This window comes from Drosophila biarmipes, chromosome 3L (assembly GCF_025231255.1).
Source record: "Drosophila biarmipes strain raj3 chromosome 3L, RU_DBia_V1.1, whole genome shotgun sequence".
Lineage (NCBI taxonomy): Eukaryota > Metazoa > Arthropoda > Insecta > Diptera > Drosophilidae > Drosophila > Drosophila biarmipes.
This window is the reverse complement of record NC_066613.1, coordinates 4078891-4095431: the sequence shown is the minus strand read 5'-3', so window position 1 is coordinate 4095431 and position 16541 is coordinate 4078891. Positions and strand designations below refer to the sequence as shown.

General features: G+C 46.4%; 2 protein-coding genes and 2 non-coding genes across 4 annotated transcripts; 2 read left to right on the top strand and 2 right to left on the bottom strand.

Moving 5' to 3' along the window:
- Positions 1-966: 966 nt before the first annotated feature.
- LOC108030798 (uncharacterized) lies at positions 967-1723 on the bottom strand. Its single transcript, XM_017103880.3, has one exon. The coding sequence runs from the start codon at positions 1487-1489 to the stop codon at positions 1139-1141; it is 351 nt and encodes a 116-aa protein (XP_016959369.1). The 5' UTR covers positions 1490-1723; the 3' UTR covers positions 967-1138.
- LOC108030797 (uncharacterized) lies at positions 1629-2231 on the top strand. The gene has a single exon (XM_017103878.3). It carries the CDS (start codon positions 1629-1631, stop codon positions 2229-2231), a length of 603 nt encoding a protein of 200 aa, XP_016959367.1.
- Positions 2232-9986: 7755 nt separating this feature from the next.
- Positions 9987-10069, top strand: Trnal-cag (transfer RNA leucine (anticodon CAG)). The gene has a single exon. It is a non-coding gene; the product is annotated as a tRNA-Leu (tRNA).
- Positions 10070-13557: 3488 nt separating this feature from the next.
- Positions 13558-13629, bottom strand: Trnae-cuc (transfer RNA glutamic acid (anticodon CUC)). Its single transcript has one exon. It is a non-coding gene; the product is annotated as a tRNA-Glu (tRNA).
- Between the last annotated feature and the right edge of the window lie 2912 nt (positions 13630-16541).

Genomic DNA, 16541 nt, shown 5'->3' with positions numbered 1-16541 from the left:
CTCAAAGATAGTTTTTTTTCAATAACATTAAACAATTACTAGCAACAATCCTTAAAAACTGAACATAATATTACTACCTTTGACTATTTCTTATAACTGCAGGGTATAAAATTTCGGCCTGCCGAAATCAACTTTCTTTTTTGTTTTAATTGTTTGCGCTAGACACATTGTTTTTGGCGTTTGTGGGGAGATCCAGAACCTAAAGAATCAGAATCTAGTCCATAAGTTCTAGCTTAGGTAGTTAAAAACAGTGTTGGAAAATATATTCCTTAAGTCAAATGTCATCATTTTTCGTCAAAAAAGTTTGTTTTTGCAACTTTTGTATCTTGATAGTGCGATCTTTACATTGAATGAGGTGTTTAATATTAAAAGTTATTATTTTGACCACTAAAAAAAATTCCTAAAATTACCATTTGGCTTGGCAATTGGAAAACAGAGCTCACGGCTGAGATCCATAAACTATAAGGGTAGTCGAAAATAAATGTTTAATTTTTGAAAAGTCTTAGAATGCAAACTTTTTTTGATGATTCATCACCTTTGTTAGGATTTCGTAAAGATTTCTCAGTATGCGGCTTTGTGTACAAAGAATTCGCCCCCTCGCATGGCTCTTGGGCATGTTTTCCTTTTGAAAATACCTCATATTAAATTTGGTGGTCAATTAATATGGGATAGTTTTACAGCTATTTCTGCATTACTTCACTATTACTTCATATGAACCTTTCCTAAACAATCCTTGCAGTGATACGACCTTGTGAAGTGGTTCTGTAAGTCAGAGATTTGCTGGAGTTGAGAAGACCGTCCGTATTTACCACGTAGTGCTCTATGATTCAATGGAAACACAAGCCAAATTCTATATATACACTTATCTCCATCGGCTGCGTTGGCTTAATCAGTTGCGATGTTATTGAGCCTGGGCAACGGGGGGCTACGTCCTACCCGGTACTATCAGTAGAAAAACAAAAGTGCTCGGTTATAAATATTTATAAAAACAAAATGATAAAGCCAATTGATCGCAACAAAGCAACAAACGTCACCGAGCAAACGATTGCAGAGCTGACCGAATAATTCGAGAGGGCGGGGTCTGAATGTCGTTTAAACGGATCACAGGTGTCTTCAGGCTTCAGGCTTTCTTTGGCGCCTAACTTTCGTAGTCATCCCCTGTCCGCGATCCCCTCCGATCAGCCATATTCCTGTTACTATCATCAACCAGTTCGATTATGTTCTGTTGGTGCTTCATAATGCCTTGGACCTTAAGAGCGGTGTGCTGAAGATTTGGGCTGTGGGGTTGTCTGAGGTCTGTCAAGCTGCCGACTTCGGTCAAACCGGGAGACTTTCTTCCCCGGCAGACGAGGAAGCTGGGCTTGCCGCAAAGGCTTAGGTCGGCCACGTGGGGATCCGTCCCGCCCACCGATGCCGTCCTCGGCACTTGGGCTTTCTGCTGACAACCCCCGTGCGAGGGGCCGAAAATTCCAGACTTCGATTTACTCATTGTGTTGTGTACTACACTCGATTTTCAAGGCAACTGAATCGGCAAGCAGTGCGTCAAAAACACACGCGCTTGACAACTCGGGGTGCTAGAAAGTTGAATTTTCCAAGCAAACACAAAACACCGCTCGACCAGTCCCGCCATGCGAGCCTCTTTTCTGATCAGCCGGAGACAGCCGTGGATGGGCCAGCTGCTTCTCATGGCCAGGAACAAGGCCCTCACCCTCCTCCTGAAGCTCTACAGGCGCACTCCGATCTTCAGGCCCCGCCACCTGCCGGGAAGGAATCGGACCCAGAACGCCGAGGGTTCGGTCAATGTCTGCCTTCCGGGTCGCCTATCGGCCAAGAACTCTGTCTTCGGCGGGCTTGTGCGACTGGATCTGTTGGAGGAGAACACCCTCGAGCCGGACAGCGACGTGGAGCTCGTGGCGGATGAGGACGTTTTTCTTGACCTGCAGGGCCTGCGGCGGCAGGGCAACTTTGAGATGGCTGTGATGGCTGGTGGACAGCTGGAAGTGGACTCCGAAGAAGACGGGGAATGCGACGACTACGACTGCGACGGATACGTGCGGTTCGTGGCGTACGAGGAGTGCGAGGGGGAGGATGATCGGTTGCGGGATAGGATTGCGGGAGGCCTGGGGCAGGTGAAGGCTGCCGGAGCTGGAGCCGCCGTCGCCACTTCGAAGGGCCTTCAGCCGGGTTCCGGCTCCCGACGGGCTCCCCCGTCTAAGCAGGTCCGCGCCTGAAGCGCGGCAACGTCGCAGAGCCAACAATAGACACTCTCGTTTGGCGCCAATACGAACGACAACAATGTAAGACACTGGAGCACTCAGCCGAGAGGCGCGCCAAGTGCAGAGAGAACCGAGTCCGGACCTGAATCGGGGAGGGCGGGCAGGGGCGGTCGGAGAGTGTGCACAACACATTTGCCGGCTGCTTAGTTTGTTTGCCGGTGCAAAAGGCGATTGCGGGCGAGCGCCAAAAGCTCCACTCTCCCTCCCGCTTGGATTCACATTCGCATTTGGATTCCCATTCCCGTTCCCATTCCCACTCCACCTCCGACCTCGACCTCCGCCCCTGGCACTTCGGTACCTCAGCAGCGGCACCATCGCCGAGTCACACACGGCGTATACACAATCCAAATAAAGCCACCTGCAAGTAGTTGTTGCTCCGGCAACTGGCGCATGTTTTTAGCCGCTCAGCGCAGGGGGCGGCTCGCCGGGCCTGCCAAATCGTTGCGATTGTGTTGGCCTGCCACGGAGCCGCAGGTACGGTGAGGGCGGCGGCGAGAGCCCTCTGTTTCTGAGGCAGTGTCGCTGACAAGGCGCCCCTTTGCCCCCTCCGCTCCGAAGCAGCCTAATCTTATCGCTGGCGAGGAGCGCACTCCACGGAACACCCTGCTGCCGGTGCGAACTCCGTTCGTCTTTTTGCCAAAGTAGTTAGCTCGGATATTAGGTCACTCGGAAAGCCGGTTTCTGCTGTATTCGGCTGTTCTTCTTGTCGGCGCTGCATATGTGGGTGAGTTTCGCGCGTGTGTGCGCTGGCAAGCCGGTTTGGCCTGCTGCTTTTTGCGACTTTGTCGACGTCGACTTTGGCTATGTAAATTCCAGCGGGCCGCTCGCTGCGGAGCATGTGCTCCAGAGCCCACAGAAAGAGCAACAGAGAATTAGAACGCAAAAGGTGAATTTGACAGGCAGAGCTGACTTTGGGGTTTCCCTCGTGGCCTTCGTCCAAGTTAGCCCCGGCAAAGACTTGTGTTCGGTGGTAATCACACCTCCAACGGTGCGTCAAAATCACTCCCAGCAATACTACAGTTCTCTCTGCTAAATTCCCCACCAAATCAGAAACACCTTCCTAGTGACATAAAACCTTAATTGGCGAAAGGGTATCTTGGGCCATTAAAACGCCTATTGTACGCGTATTGGGGAAGAAGAAGGTAGCAGGTAGAAAGAAGGACCCCTAGGCGAGTCGATTATCTATCTCCGTATGAAGCCTGTGTTCTCGGATGCCAAAGAGGCAGAGCATTTAAATTTCAGATTTAGATATCTTTGCTTTCCATTTAGTGCAGGTCACAATCGCTTACAACGGTAAGGTCTGTCTAGCGATCACATTTCGAAAGATCTTGAGATTTTTATTCGAATATTATCCACCCAATCCACCCATCCAGGGACCATCAAGGACCATTCATTAAAATGTTATGGACCATTCACCGCTTGGTGGCGCCAATTCGGTAATTTAAGTCTGGAGCTCTGGCGACCACATTTGGCATGAGAGTGTACGCGTTCCGACCCTAAGCAGTATGTGTGTATATTCTTGATCAGGATCACTAGCCGAGTCGGCGTAGCCGTGTCTGTGGACCCAGAGACCTCTGGGACTGCAAAAGGTAGAATGTTGGAATGAAGCATGCGGATTCTTGGGCTTCCTGCGCAGCGCAAGTTTGTGCCATGCAGGGTGCCACGTCGCCTTCTTATTATCACCACCCATCTACATTCCAAAAACTATTTAAATCGGAACGATATAGTCGATGGTCTCGACTTTAAAACACCGCGTATCTGCCTAAGCCAAAAGAAGTGCGAGGGAGATAGAGATTTGCGTAGCGACTGATCCCGAAATTAAACACCGCGCAAACGCGCCACCTACGGTCGTTTGCTTTGTTAGCTCTAAGTCGGATGTTAGCGCTACAAGCGTTAGAGTCGACTAGGTCCCAGATCCCCTAGAATGTGTGTGAACTTCTTGAAAAGAAAGCGCGACTTGGCATTATAAAGCTAAACTTTATGAAGTTAAATAAGTTGAAGAAAATATGTTGAAATATTTACAGACAGGTGGATTAATGGTTGAAATAATCGACAACATAAATCCGAATGTGTCACCTTGACTTTGAAATCCTTGCTCGTTGGCAGATACTCGCGCCAATACTAACATTATTGGACAAACATTCTTATGAAGTAAGTCTGGTAAAACATTTTTCGGCTTTTAAAGCCGACTGTTAGTAAAATATGGCAAACGAAAAATGAAAAAAGTGGTTGTTTGGTCATCGCCTGGTACATCTCCTGTGCCGGCGACTGAGCTCAAAAATTCAGACAGTGTGGCAGCACAGGTCTCTAAACATCTTTCGAAAACTTTAGGGAAATTAGATTTGGGTGGTCCCAGATCCGCCAGCGGAGAGCATCGTTAGCCGGCACGGGAATGTAGTGGAGCCCAGATGCAGACACACATTGCCGTGGTGCGTGGCCATAGAGACGGGCGATTACCATTTGTGTAATTTTCGGTGAAAGGCTCTTAATTTGGGGGAGCAAAGGAGTTGCCCAGGACCCAGAGGGCCTCTCGGGTCTCCGCCCGTTCGTGGGCCCCGGGACAAGCGCAGGGCCGCGGTACGACACCACCCACCACCACCCCATGCGGGGCTGAGCGGGCTCTCGCTCAGGATATGCAGATAACTGTAAATAACCGATTATGTGCACATGTATTTCCGCACCTATGTGCCGAGCACTCTATGTGTGCAAGTATATCACGGCACATATGTACGGGGCAGGGTTTAAGCCCGCACTCGTTGTTGTTGCTTAATTTGCAGCCTTATGTCACTTTTTGGTGCATTACACTTTTTCATTATCGCGCAGCAGCGCCCAAAAAGGAGAACAGAGAGAGAGCGGCGGGCTGCCTCTCGCTGCCTCTCGCTCTCCCCGCGTCCGCTGGCTATGGCCGTCCCGCTCTGCCGGAGTCCGAGGAAAGCGAGGGAGGAGCAGAGCTCACATCAAAGGGAAATGAGTTTTCATTTAGTCCCACACAAAGGCGGAAATGAATCGAAATAAATAAATAAATTGCACCTGTCCCAGCCCACCGAGCGCGTTGGCGCCCGCTGCTCAGCACACCCTCCCGCACCACACTCGCTCCACCTGACCCCGCCTGCCCCCTGCCCCAGGCAGTCTTCCGCATGCGCAGAGAGAGACGGCGGGGAATGCAGCGCCAGTCGGCCGTCTCGCTCTGGCGCGGCGTGCATTCACCCGGCAGCGCACCTGAGCAGCACCTTCCCGCCAGCCACCCCTTCGAGCTGCTCTCACTCTCGCGCTGCACACCTCCGCGCCGTCGCGTCCTTCGTCTGCCTCCTGTGGCAGCGGAGCGACAGGCTCCGTTTGTTTTGTCTCGCCTTATCAAAGCTCGGCGCTCTCGGCGCGCTTTCTAGTTGCCGAGACCCTCCGACCCTCGTGGCGCTCTGTGTTTTGTTTAGGTTTTTGTTGTTTTGCCGCTTGGCCGTTTACTTTGACTTTCATTCAAGACGAGTCTTCGGCGCGCCGGGCGCCGGGAGCGGGCGCCGGGAGTCGCCTTCTCGCGACACAGAAACGATGCCCGGTACGAGCCGCAGCGCGGAAATAGATCACAAAAGGGTTAACGAGACCCCGTCGAGGTCGGGAGGAGGCCAGCACGCACACACTTCTAACGGAAGTTAAAGGGGATGCTCGCTGCCAGGGATTTTGGAACAGGACGACTTAAATGCGGCTTGGCTGGGCCTGGCCCCTAGCATCCCACAGATACTATCTCTGTGGACCGTGTTCCCCTTGTATGCGAGTTGGGAGCTGCAGCTAAACACGAGACTCTGCTTTCCGAAATATTTTTGAGCCCGTATGAGCAGTCTTCACTTGAGCCACTCAGAACTGCTGTTTTAGGATCGTGTTTACGGTTCGCATACCATGGCTTAGATCTTTCGAATGGCAGTTCAGTAATCCGGCGAATCATCCGCTTAGGCCATCGCGACTGAGTCGTGCAGTCCTTATTTTGTGTCGAAAAAAGCGAACCAATTTTGTTTGTTTCGAACGCGAGAGCGGAGTTTTCTAAACTAATTTTGTTAATCAGACGCGTCGGCCGGCGCAGCTAGCTAGCGGCAGGAACAAAACCACAAACACCGCCGCAACGCCGACGCCAGCGTAATAGAGAGTAGGGAGGCGGCGGGCGGGGCCTCTCTGCGGCTTAGGGCTGCCATGGGGGTGTATTTGCATAATTTACATCAAAACACAGCAGCCCACTGGGCGGGGGCGGGCGGATGCTGGCGCCATGCCGGGCAGCAGGGTGTTCAGACACTGGGGCTGTTCACTGGAAGCGCTTAGACTTAGGCCGGACAGAGGCGCGGACACGAGCAAAGCACACTCTCACTTGGTCGGCAGTCGGGAGCCGGGAGCCGGAAGTCGGGAGCCGGGAGCCGGAAGTCGGGAGTCGGGTACTCACTCGGCCAGGGGACTTTCCCTTTTGACAGGAAACCAGGAGAATTTTCCAACACAGAATCAAGTGGCGAGCCAAAGTTGTAATGTTGTACTAAACCAGGCAAAATAAGACTTATGCGACTAAACCGAAAATTTTGAATGTGTGTTGCTGTTGACAAAGCATTTTCGAAACTGATTTTGCCCTGACACGACGCACAGCTGCGTTTGTCGCTGCCCGGCACCCAAACTGCATCCAGAAAAAACTCATTATGAGAGTCGTCCACACTCATGTCGACGCAGTCGGCGCCAAGCCGCAAAAGTGGGTCGGAGCTGGGGTTTGGGCCACGCACGTCAATAATTAGCAGCCCTATTAATGCGCACTCCGACCCTCGCACCCTGCCCACCGCCAGTGGTTGTCGATTGGGTTTCGTACGTTTCCCTCCTCTGGCATTTTAATTTATTCGATTATTTTGATGTTTGCGCATCGTCGTCAGCATAATCAGCAGCTGCAGCCGCAGCCTGCGTCGACTGCGACTTCAGGAGCAGTGCATTTTGCATCCCTCCCAGTCTACCAGCCCAGGGGCCCTACAACCCCAAGCCCTCCTCCTGCGTCTCCGCCCCTCGCTGCACTCTTTTTTAATGTTTTTAGGGGCGTTCGCACTCGGAAATACAATCTTTATTTTTACCCGCCGCCAATCATCCACAGTTTGCGCTGGCCAAAGGGATCGGACCGCGCTGATCTCAGTACTGCTCAGTGAGGGGCGAGCTTCTATAATCTAGATTTTATTTGTACTCTTTCTATTAAATTACCAGAAGGACGATTTTCGAATTCTGCAGGTATTGGCTGGTATCGTCGTACATTTCAAATAAAGATTTATTATAGCATAAAACTGTGGAACCCCGTTTTTGAGGGGTTGTCGGCGGTAAAGTTGCCTTTGCAATCGACAAATATTTAAAAATCCATTACATCTCAGTTAGAAACTTTATTTTAGCGTTAAGCCAGGCGCCACTGATATGGGCGGCTTGTGCGCAAAAAATAAACGAAACAATACCCTCCGATATTGTCTCCTCAATTTTCACATATAACCTTTTGAAAATCTTTTTCCATGTCATGGTACAAAATCATATTAATTACAAATGTTTCTATTAATCTGTAACTTATTGATATGAATTCGTATCGATGTGATATGTTATTAGTATCAAACGTAAACTAGAGGTCATTCTGACATTCGACAAAAAGTCTTTACATAAAAGTGTGATTTACTTTGTTTCGCATATAATTAGTAACTCATATTCAGTAGTATTTATTTGATGTTTGTCTAATTCTCTGTAAAGTGATTTTTGGGGGCTGGACAAATTGACGAGCTACCGGGAAATTTTTTTCGAATGTTTTTACTATTTATTTAAATAGAAATTGCTAAAATAAAAAGTTATAAACGTATTAATCTTATATAAAAGGTTATCAGTGTGTTATGAAAGAACATCAGTATGACATGAAAAATACCTGTTTTATATTAAAAAATGCCAAACTTACTTATTCTGAGATTGCGGTGTTCGGAATAACATGGCTAGGTCGACTCGGGCAGTGATCCCAATTAACAAATTATATGCTTTATGGGCTCGGAAACGCTCCTTCTGCATTTTACATATTTACTTAACTCTACGAGTTTTGGGTGTATTTTTACTTGGGTATAATAAACTCGTGGCATTGTGGCTTTGGCTTTTCCTTTTAAATACGGCCGTGACATTAGCATACCATTTAGCATTTTTAACATCAATTTTAACAATAAAATTTGAAAAAAAATAAAACAATAAATTCCACATTTCTTCTGGCGTAAAACCGAATCGACAACTCGTTAGATTTTCTAAAATTCGGGTCTAATTTTTTCTGAGTGTAGCCTATTCTATCTTCGGACTACAAACCTGTTTTTTTAACTGAACAAGTAAGTCCCTTTATAAATCACTGAAGGCATTACGTAAAACATTGGGTCCAGGGGAAACAATCTAAGAGGTTCGTGATAAAATAAAGAGAATTGCTAAGCAATTAAAACTATAGCTGTTCAATCAAGATTCATTAAAACATGACCAACAAGCGAAGACCTTCATCGAAAAATACATGTACTGCCAATGTTTCGGTACATGTAGGGGACTTGCAACTGCATCCCGCCCAATCTGTCATAAAAAAGAAATTATAATACAATTTATTATTAATTTTAACCCGTTTTTTCAGCTGCATTTGTTCAGACCCGCCGACCAACCAAAACGCGCCCCCCCCGCCTCCCAAGAGGGCGGTCCATCTGCAATCGCCCATCAGCAGCCACGCATTATTTTCGCGCTCGTATCTGCCGTGCACAACAACTTTTATATCCATTTCCAGCATTTTTTGCGATTTTATTGTCATTTTGCGTAGCTCAAACCAGATACCGCCCACCTCCTCGCCTCGCCTCCTCGATACTCGACGCACATATATGGCTGGGAAATGAGCTGCGACTGTGTTTGTGCGCGGACTATGTACTCGCGTTAAAATGGGAAATTAGTGGAAAGCTCGTCCACGGGATCCTAGCAAGAAACAAAGAATGGATCTGAATGCCCGAGACCGGCGGCAATAATTTCACACATTGCCCACAATCTGGTAGTACATAAGCCGCCAGTACTTACGTGCTGGTCTACGTGTCTACGCAATAGTTGAATGTTGCTGGACTGATTTATACGGGGTGGGGTGAATTATAATAAATTGTTGCAGTTTTGCCATCCGCAGCCACTTTATGTGCAATATATAACTCGCACCTCGCCCAATCACTGCGAGTGCAGTAATTGAGTAAATGTCCTTAATTGTATTTGCAGAGGCTCGAGGTCGCATATTAAACTCTAACACATACCACCTATGGTCAACTGCCAATAGGGATCGGATGGTTGGCTGCCACGAGCTTCGTTCATCGCACTAAATTCCGGAAAATGCTTACTATCGTTAATTGAAAAGGGAGTCTGAAAGATCGTGGGTGATCTGTTGTCAACTGGAAATATATGACAAACATTAACAAAAATAGATTTCAATGATTCATGTTCAATAACCCCTAAAATGAGGTTCCCTACTAGCTGGTTGGGTGGAAGGAATTCGTAGTGCACCTTAAAGCCCTGGGAAAAAACATTTCAAAAACACCTTATTTTTTCAGCAGAATTCACTTGAATACACATGTGTATAAGAACTGTAATGGCTGATATCCCAGGTGCAGTATAAGGGAGGAAGTATAAGAGAGCGAAAAGTGTGCGATCGATACAACATGAGGGCCGTCGAGACCGCGGCGCACAGTGGTCAGGATGGCCGAGTGGTCTAAGGCGCTGCGTTCAGGTCGCAGTCTACTCTGTAGGCGTGGGTTCGAATCCCACTTCTGACAAGAATTTTTTGCCTTGTCGCTTTTATTTTCTCGTGGCTCATGTACTTTCAGGGCACACAGTCACTCCTCCATTCGAAATAATGCAACAAAAATAGACTTTACATGGGAAAAGGCATGCATAACAGTGTACACTCACCCGCCGCTATTTGCTGCCCTTTATGTAAACGCATTGTTGCCACTCACAGCAAAAAAAGCCCAGAAACCAAATTGATTTTTATATAGCATTTCCAAATGTTTTTATTAACAAACCACTTGCAACCCTTAAAAACGCCGGCGAGCTCCACATATGCGAATTTCGAGCCTTCGTTTTTTAATGATGCGAATTTGGCGTACGAATTTTCATTAATTCTCCGGGCGACCTCCCTTCATTGGGGATGTGCGAGTGGGAGTGCGAGTGCGAGTGCGACGGAGACAGCCACTGGGGCGGCGGGCCGGGAGCGGAAGCGGTCCTGGCTGTAGGCCTAAAGTGCGTCATGTACAGGTCAGGGCAACGCACGGCGGAAGGGACACGATGGACATGGCGGAGCATATGCAGCCCCTGTACATAGGTGTGCATGTACTGTGCACATGCACTCAGCTATGTAGTACATAGACCCCGGTGTTTATGCAATGCGGTTTTCGGCCACCAACAGACCCAGACCCGCACTCTGAGCAGGACCACCCCAGATCTTTGTTTGTCGATTCAATCCTTTTTCAAAAATAATTGAATGTTATATTCAATTAATTGTTCGTTAGTCGCCGGCCCCTACTGCCATCCCGTCGCTGCAGCCGCAGCCTGGCAGTGAAGCAAATTGGCTGCAGCCGCACTGCCCCTCGATGAGCAGTACCTGATAGCTAATGGATAATGTGACCTCGTAATTGGATTATCGACGAGTGAATAACCCGCCAAATTTACTGTCCTTCTGTCTGGCTGGGTTTCAGTTAAGAAGCATCACCAGCCTAACACGATTTGCGCGGGAAGCACTCACATACATCGGGCCACAGACGACCTATGCAAATGATTGTCTTGGAAATAAGAATATTATTTCCTCTTAAAGAGGGAAGGAGTCGTGGCATTGTTCATTTGAAATAAAAGTTTTATCCCGCCAGCTTCAGCAAGATATTTAATATTCTTACTTACAATAGCATTTTCTATTGCACAATGTTCCCTTACAACGACAAATACCACAAGCGTGTAGCTTTAATATTCTAGATACTGGAGACACTAGATTCGAAGAAGAGTATTAACGGGTGGAAGGAAGCGTTTCCGACCCTTGCTCAGGATCAGGACGACAGTCTGTCTGCCTGCCTGCCCGTCCATATGAACGCTGTAATGTTGCAAAGTACAAACGCTGGAGAGTTGGGGCTGGGATGTATCCTTAGCTTCTTGCGCAGCGCATGTCCGCTTCAGCAGGGTGCCAAGCCCATACCGCTAAAACACGTCCAGCACCCCCATTTTCAAACATTTTAAAATTTTTCTTTTGATTACCTGGGTACAAATACGCAGTAGGAAAATATAAGTTTGTGAAATTTCCACGAACCATTCCTAGTCTGAACATAAAATAAATTAATATTTATTACTGTTGATCTCCTCTCCGTTCATAGGGACTTCTAATTCAAGCATATGGGTCCTAGAGGCTGTATTGAAAATGATATTATTTTATTACATCAAAACACACGTTTGTTTGCCTGTTCAAAAGTTGACAGCACTTGGGAGTATATAATATAACGGAAAAACAGATTTAACCCGAAATCAAAGCGTACAGTGGGCGATCGATTAAGAAAAAAAAGTTAATCTAAAGATTTATTTTTTAGTGGTTGCTTCCATCGCAAAAAGAGTCTACATGTTGGAAATTTCAGCTTTGATGTCCAGTTTCAAAGCCGAGAACAATGGTTTGTGGGTGCAGGCCATGGAACACACGTTAGTATGGGACTTTTACTCAGGAGGATCCAAATATAAAAACGGTTCGTGGTAGTCTTTGGACCATTCATCAGAGTTTATAGGAAAGAGGCCGCAATCTTGGGATAAGTCGCTTTGCTGCCTGCTCATCTCCACTTTAGTTTAGATTTAGTCGGAAAAAGCACTACTCTTCGCACAGAAGGCTTTGAAATGCGGGGCAACTACTCGAAGGTGCAATAGAAATGAAGTTCTGGCCATCTTTGCGTACTCTTGCTGTCGAACTAGACTTTTAGTAAAGCAAGTGCCTGGCGCGTAATAGTCCTCCGAGGACGATAAAGCCCCTGTCCCACATGTGCATACCTACGTACTTGGGCAGGCCGGATGCAGCAGGAAAACAACAACTGGGGGGCGGCGGAGTACATTTTAAATTTCGTTTTTATCGATTTTAGCGGCGAAAAGAGGCAGCGAGAGTGCAGACTCCGGGCGGGAAAGAGATGGATAGCCTGCACAAACATCCACACCCACTCCTCACTCATACATATATGGAGTAAACATAAAAATGCAAATGTGGACGGACATAACCCACCCTTCGGCCGCTGCATAGCCCTTGCATCGCCGAAACCTGCGGATGCAACCGACCGGGTCTGATCCAGGCCCAGGCCTCAGCCTAGAGTTCACCCAGAAGGGCAGGGCCTGGGGCCGGGCATATGCTCGTCCGGTCGAGTGGGTTCCCTCCTCGACCCGGCGTAATGGCGGGCTCGGTAGATCGTCTAATGAAGTTGGAAGCCGCTTGTCAGCTGCACCCGACCACCCTCTGCAGGCGGACGTGGGGCCGGGGCGCTCGATGTGTTGTCAGCAATTCAACCGCACACAGACGATTGCCAATTTGGGATGTGCGTCCCCGCTCGGCCAGATGCAGGCAGCAGCACACATCCTGCGTCAGTCAGGTGCAATATCCGCAACAAGAGAATTGTGCATTTTAAATAATATTACAGGCCCGTTCGCAGCCACAGCCCCCGATTAAAATTGCAAATGAATGGCCATTTCGGCGCTGAAGCTTGCGGTCTGTCCTCAAAGGACGGCTTATGGAGAGTTGAGGCCTAATGGGGAAATAGACGGAGCTGCGTCGACACGGCATCCGAAAACTTTTCTCCAGGCTCGCCATTTACGTTGATTAATGAATGCACTTGGAGTGCACTTCGGGCGGGCGCGCTCTGCTGCATCTAAAGCAATCAGCGGCTGCGGCAGCGGCAGAGCCTGTCAACAATCCCACTCCCCACTCGTGCTCATATCATTTCGACTCGTCGCCGCTGGCCATTGGGAGTTGCTGATGAAGCTCATTCGGGAAATCATCCATCAGATGACAGCAACCGGCAGAAGCTCCCAGACAGGCAGCCGGCAGAAATGAATATGGAATATGGATAATAGACGAATCGGACATTGATACATGGATGATGTATGAATCACAACGATGCCCTGCGGTGGGCGGGCGCGAGCCGAAAACTTAATTACGCAGCTGCATTGGGAAGCTCACCACCTCCAAGATGCTACTCTGCTGGTACTGGCAATAAAAAAGATTGCCCAAAGAAAATAAAGAACCTGTTGGTTTTTCCCATACCGGGAATTGAACCCGGGCCTCCCGGGTGAGAGCCGGGTATCCTAACCACTAGACAATATGGGATGGACAACCTCCTGGGGCAAGACCAGCAGCACAAGCCACCGAGCTGTGCTTGTGCTATAAATAGAGTTCAGCCACAGGGTGACTCGTGTCGTGTCCGCCATTGCCAAAGGTAGTATGCCAGGGTGTGCGTTATTTTTATCTTATTAAATAATCATAATTTAATAAATAACTTAATTAATTTTTAAAGCTTAACCGCGTTTTTGTCTTCAAAAAGTTACCAAAAAAAAACAAAACTAAAAAAGGCGATGTAGTTTGTGATTATCCAATAACGAGCTATGCTATACACCGCAAAACCTCTTTTTTATTTTTTTATGAAACTTTTATAAAACATAGTTTAAATGTTGTACTTTGATATGCTAGTAAAATAATTTTCCTGGCATTAACCGTATCGTGTGTAAAAATTCTTGAAAATGGGAATTTTTTGGCCGTTTAACCATATTTCCGTGGACTCAAGCGAACAGAAGAATAAAGTCGAAGCGCCTCATCGGTCACATGCAATGTAAATTTCAAGGGAGCACAAGAAAGGATGGGTGGTGATAAGAGGCGGAAGAGGAAGCGGGCAGGGCTGGGCACAGTTCGCAGTGCGGGGGTGACTTTTTCATGACGGCTGACTGTGTGTGCCACTCGACATATTGAAGCTTATTAATTAAAAACATTTTCATTTGTTAAAAGAGCAGTCGACTGCCATAGAAAAGGGGGTCAGGTGTAGGGGCGAACGAGCGACAGCGTCTGAATGGATGCATCGCCCATGGCAGATCTTAGGGAATATAATTAGCAGTGTTACCGAACCAGCCATGGTTCTCCTTATTTCTTATGTTTTTTTTTTAACTTATGTATTTTTATACCCTTGCAGAGGGTGTAATGATTTCAGTCAGAAGTTTGCAACGCAGTGATGGAGACGTTTCCGACCCCATAAAGTATAGCGTCACAAGACGAGTCAATCAAGCCATGTCCGTCTGTCCGTCCGTCTGTCCGTCCGTCCGTTTCTACGCAAACTTGTCCCCCAGTTTTAAAACTATCGGGCTCAAGCTTTCCCAAAAGTCTTCTTTCTATTGCAGGTAGTATATAAGTCACAACCAGCCGGATCGGACCACTATATCTTATAGCTCCCATAGGAACTATCGGGGATAAAATTAAAAAAAAATTATATCTTTCGAGTTTTTAACATATAAATTTCTAAGCTTGGATATAACATTTTTAAATTAGTTCTGAATTTCGAATTAAATTTTATCAAAATCGGACGACTATATCATATAACTGTCATAGGAACGATCGGATAATTGGTGGGATAATGTGAAACAAATTATAGTTTTGGGGCTTTTTGACATATTATCTTATAATATTGGGAATATAAATTTTTGTATTTTTAAGAATTTCGAATTCAATTTAATAAAATTATTGATTATTTTTTACAACTGCAAGGGTATACAAACTTGGGCTTGCCGAAGTTAACTTCCTTTCCTGTTTTAACTTTATTTCAGTGTTTTAATAATGTAACAACACATAAATTCATTTCAAAGTTGTGTAGTTTGCCATATATATACAACTAGTCTTCAATTTAAAATCTTTAATCATTAATTTAAATCATTAAAACCTTTTTCCACGAAATGTGCGTCTGAGGATCGGGCAAAAGTTCCGGCCAGAAAAGTATTCTAAATCCAGTACTAACTTGAGGAGATGTCTTGTTCAGTTATAATTCCCGTTATTAGACAAATATGCACCTTTAAACATTTTTGGAAAAAAGGAATTATTTATTAATTGGGATTTCACTGGGCGAATCCCAATGGACTTCAATGGATTTGGGGAGCAGAGCTGGCCTTCTATCAACCAAGCCCCCTGATTAAGCTTCTTTCACATCGGCAAGCTATACGCAATGTCCCTGATCGAAATGAGGGGGCATACCTCTTAGAACTCGAACACCGTATGTGTGCAGGAACATAACATAAATTTAAATGATAATAGCGAAAACATACATTGCCAGTTACTTTGTTGCTAATTGCGCTATAGGACGACTTTGCTCTAATTGAAATACAACACGTAGCGTAGCCGACCCCTCAACCCGCAAACCGAAGAATTGCCTGACTTTCCCGCGGAAGGCTGCGTTCTGGCGACGGCTTTTGGGCTGTCTTCTGGCAGGTGAACTTGTTTCTCTTTTGGCGCTGCGCTAACCAGACACCATTTATCATTTCTGGCCCGAACTGGGAAAACTAGATTTCTCTGCCACCAACTGGAGAACCCGCCGCAACTTCCAGAGCTGGCTCGCTGGGAGTCATCTCTCGTAGCTGGCTACCGATGTTCACCATTTGATGGGGCAGGAGATTTTTTCGCAAAATTAATTTTAATTACCTAGCAATGTTGTCGCCAAAAACCTCTTCAGACGCTAGCTTGTCAATTCTTTATAGACAGCTGATCAATAACAATTTTTCAGGCATTTCCGCTTCTAATTATGCGCTGAGCTGCTTACAGCTAATGGACTTTCCAACTCCTTATAAAATACCATAGAATACTCGAATTGTTATATACAGGGAACATTAAAAAATGTTAATAATATAAGTAAATTGAAGTTGTACAAGATACAATTAATTTCTCGATTAGATCATAAGTACACCAGTCGACATAAGCATTTTGACGAAACAAAATTTATACATATTTACTCATAATTTGAACGGACTTGTAAAAGTGTTCTTTTTACACTTTTTTCCTAAAACTGAAAAGGACTTTTACATTTTTTTCCGCTTTTACATAAGTATTATTAGGTAAAGATATGCTTTGGTGGTATTACACATTCGATATATATATAAATTATATTCGAATAGGCTCTCTGATTTCCTCATTGCCTTTATACCTAAGACACTCGGAAGAACCTCTGGCCCACAAAACAATATGTTATTTAATAATTTATAATTTATAAT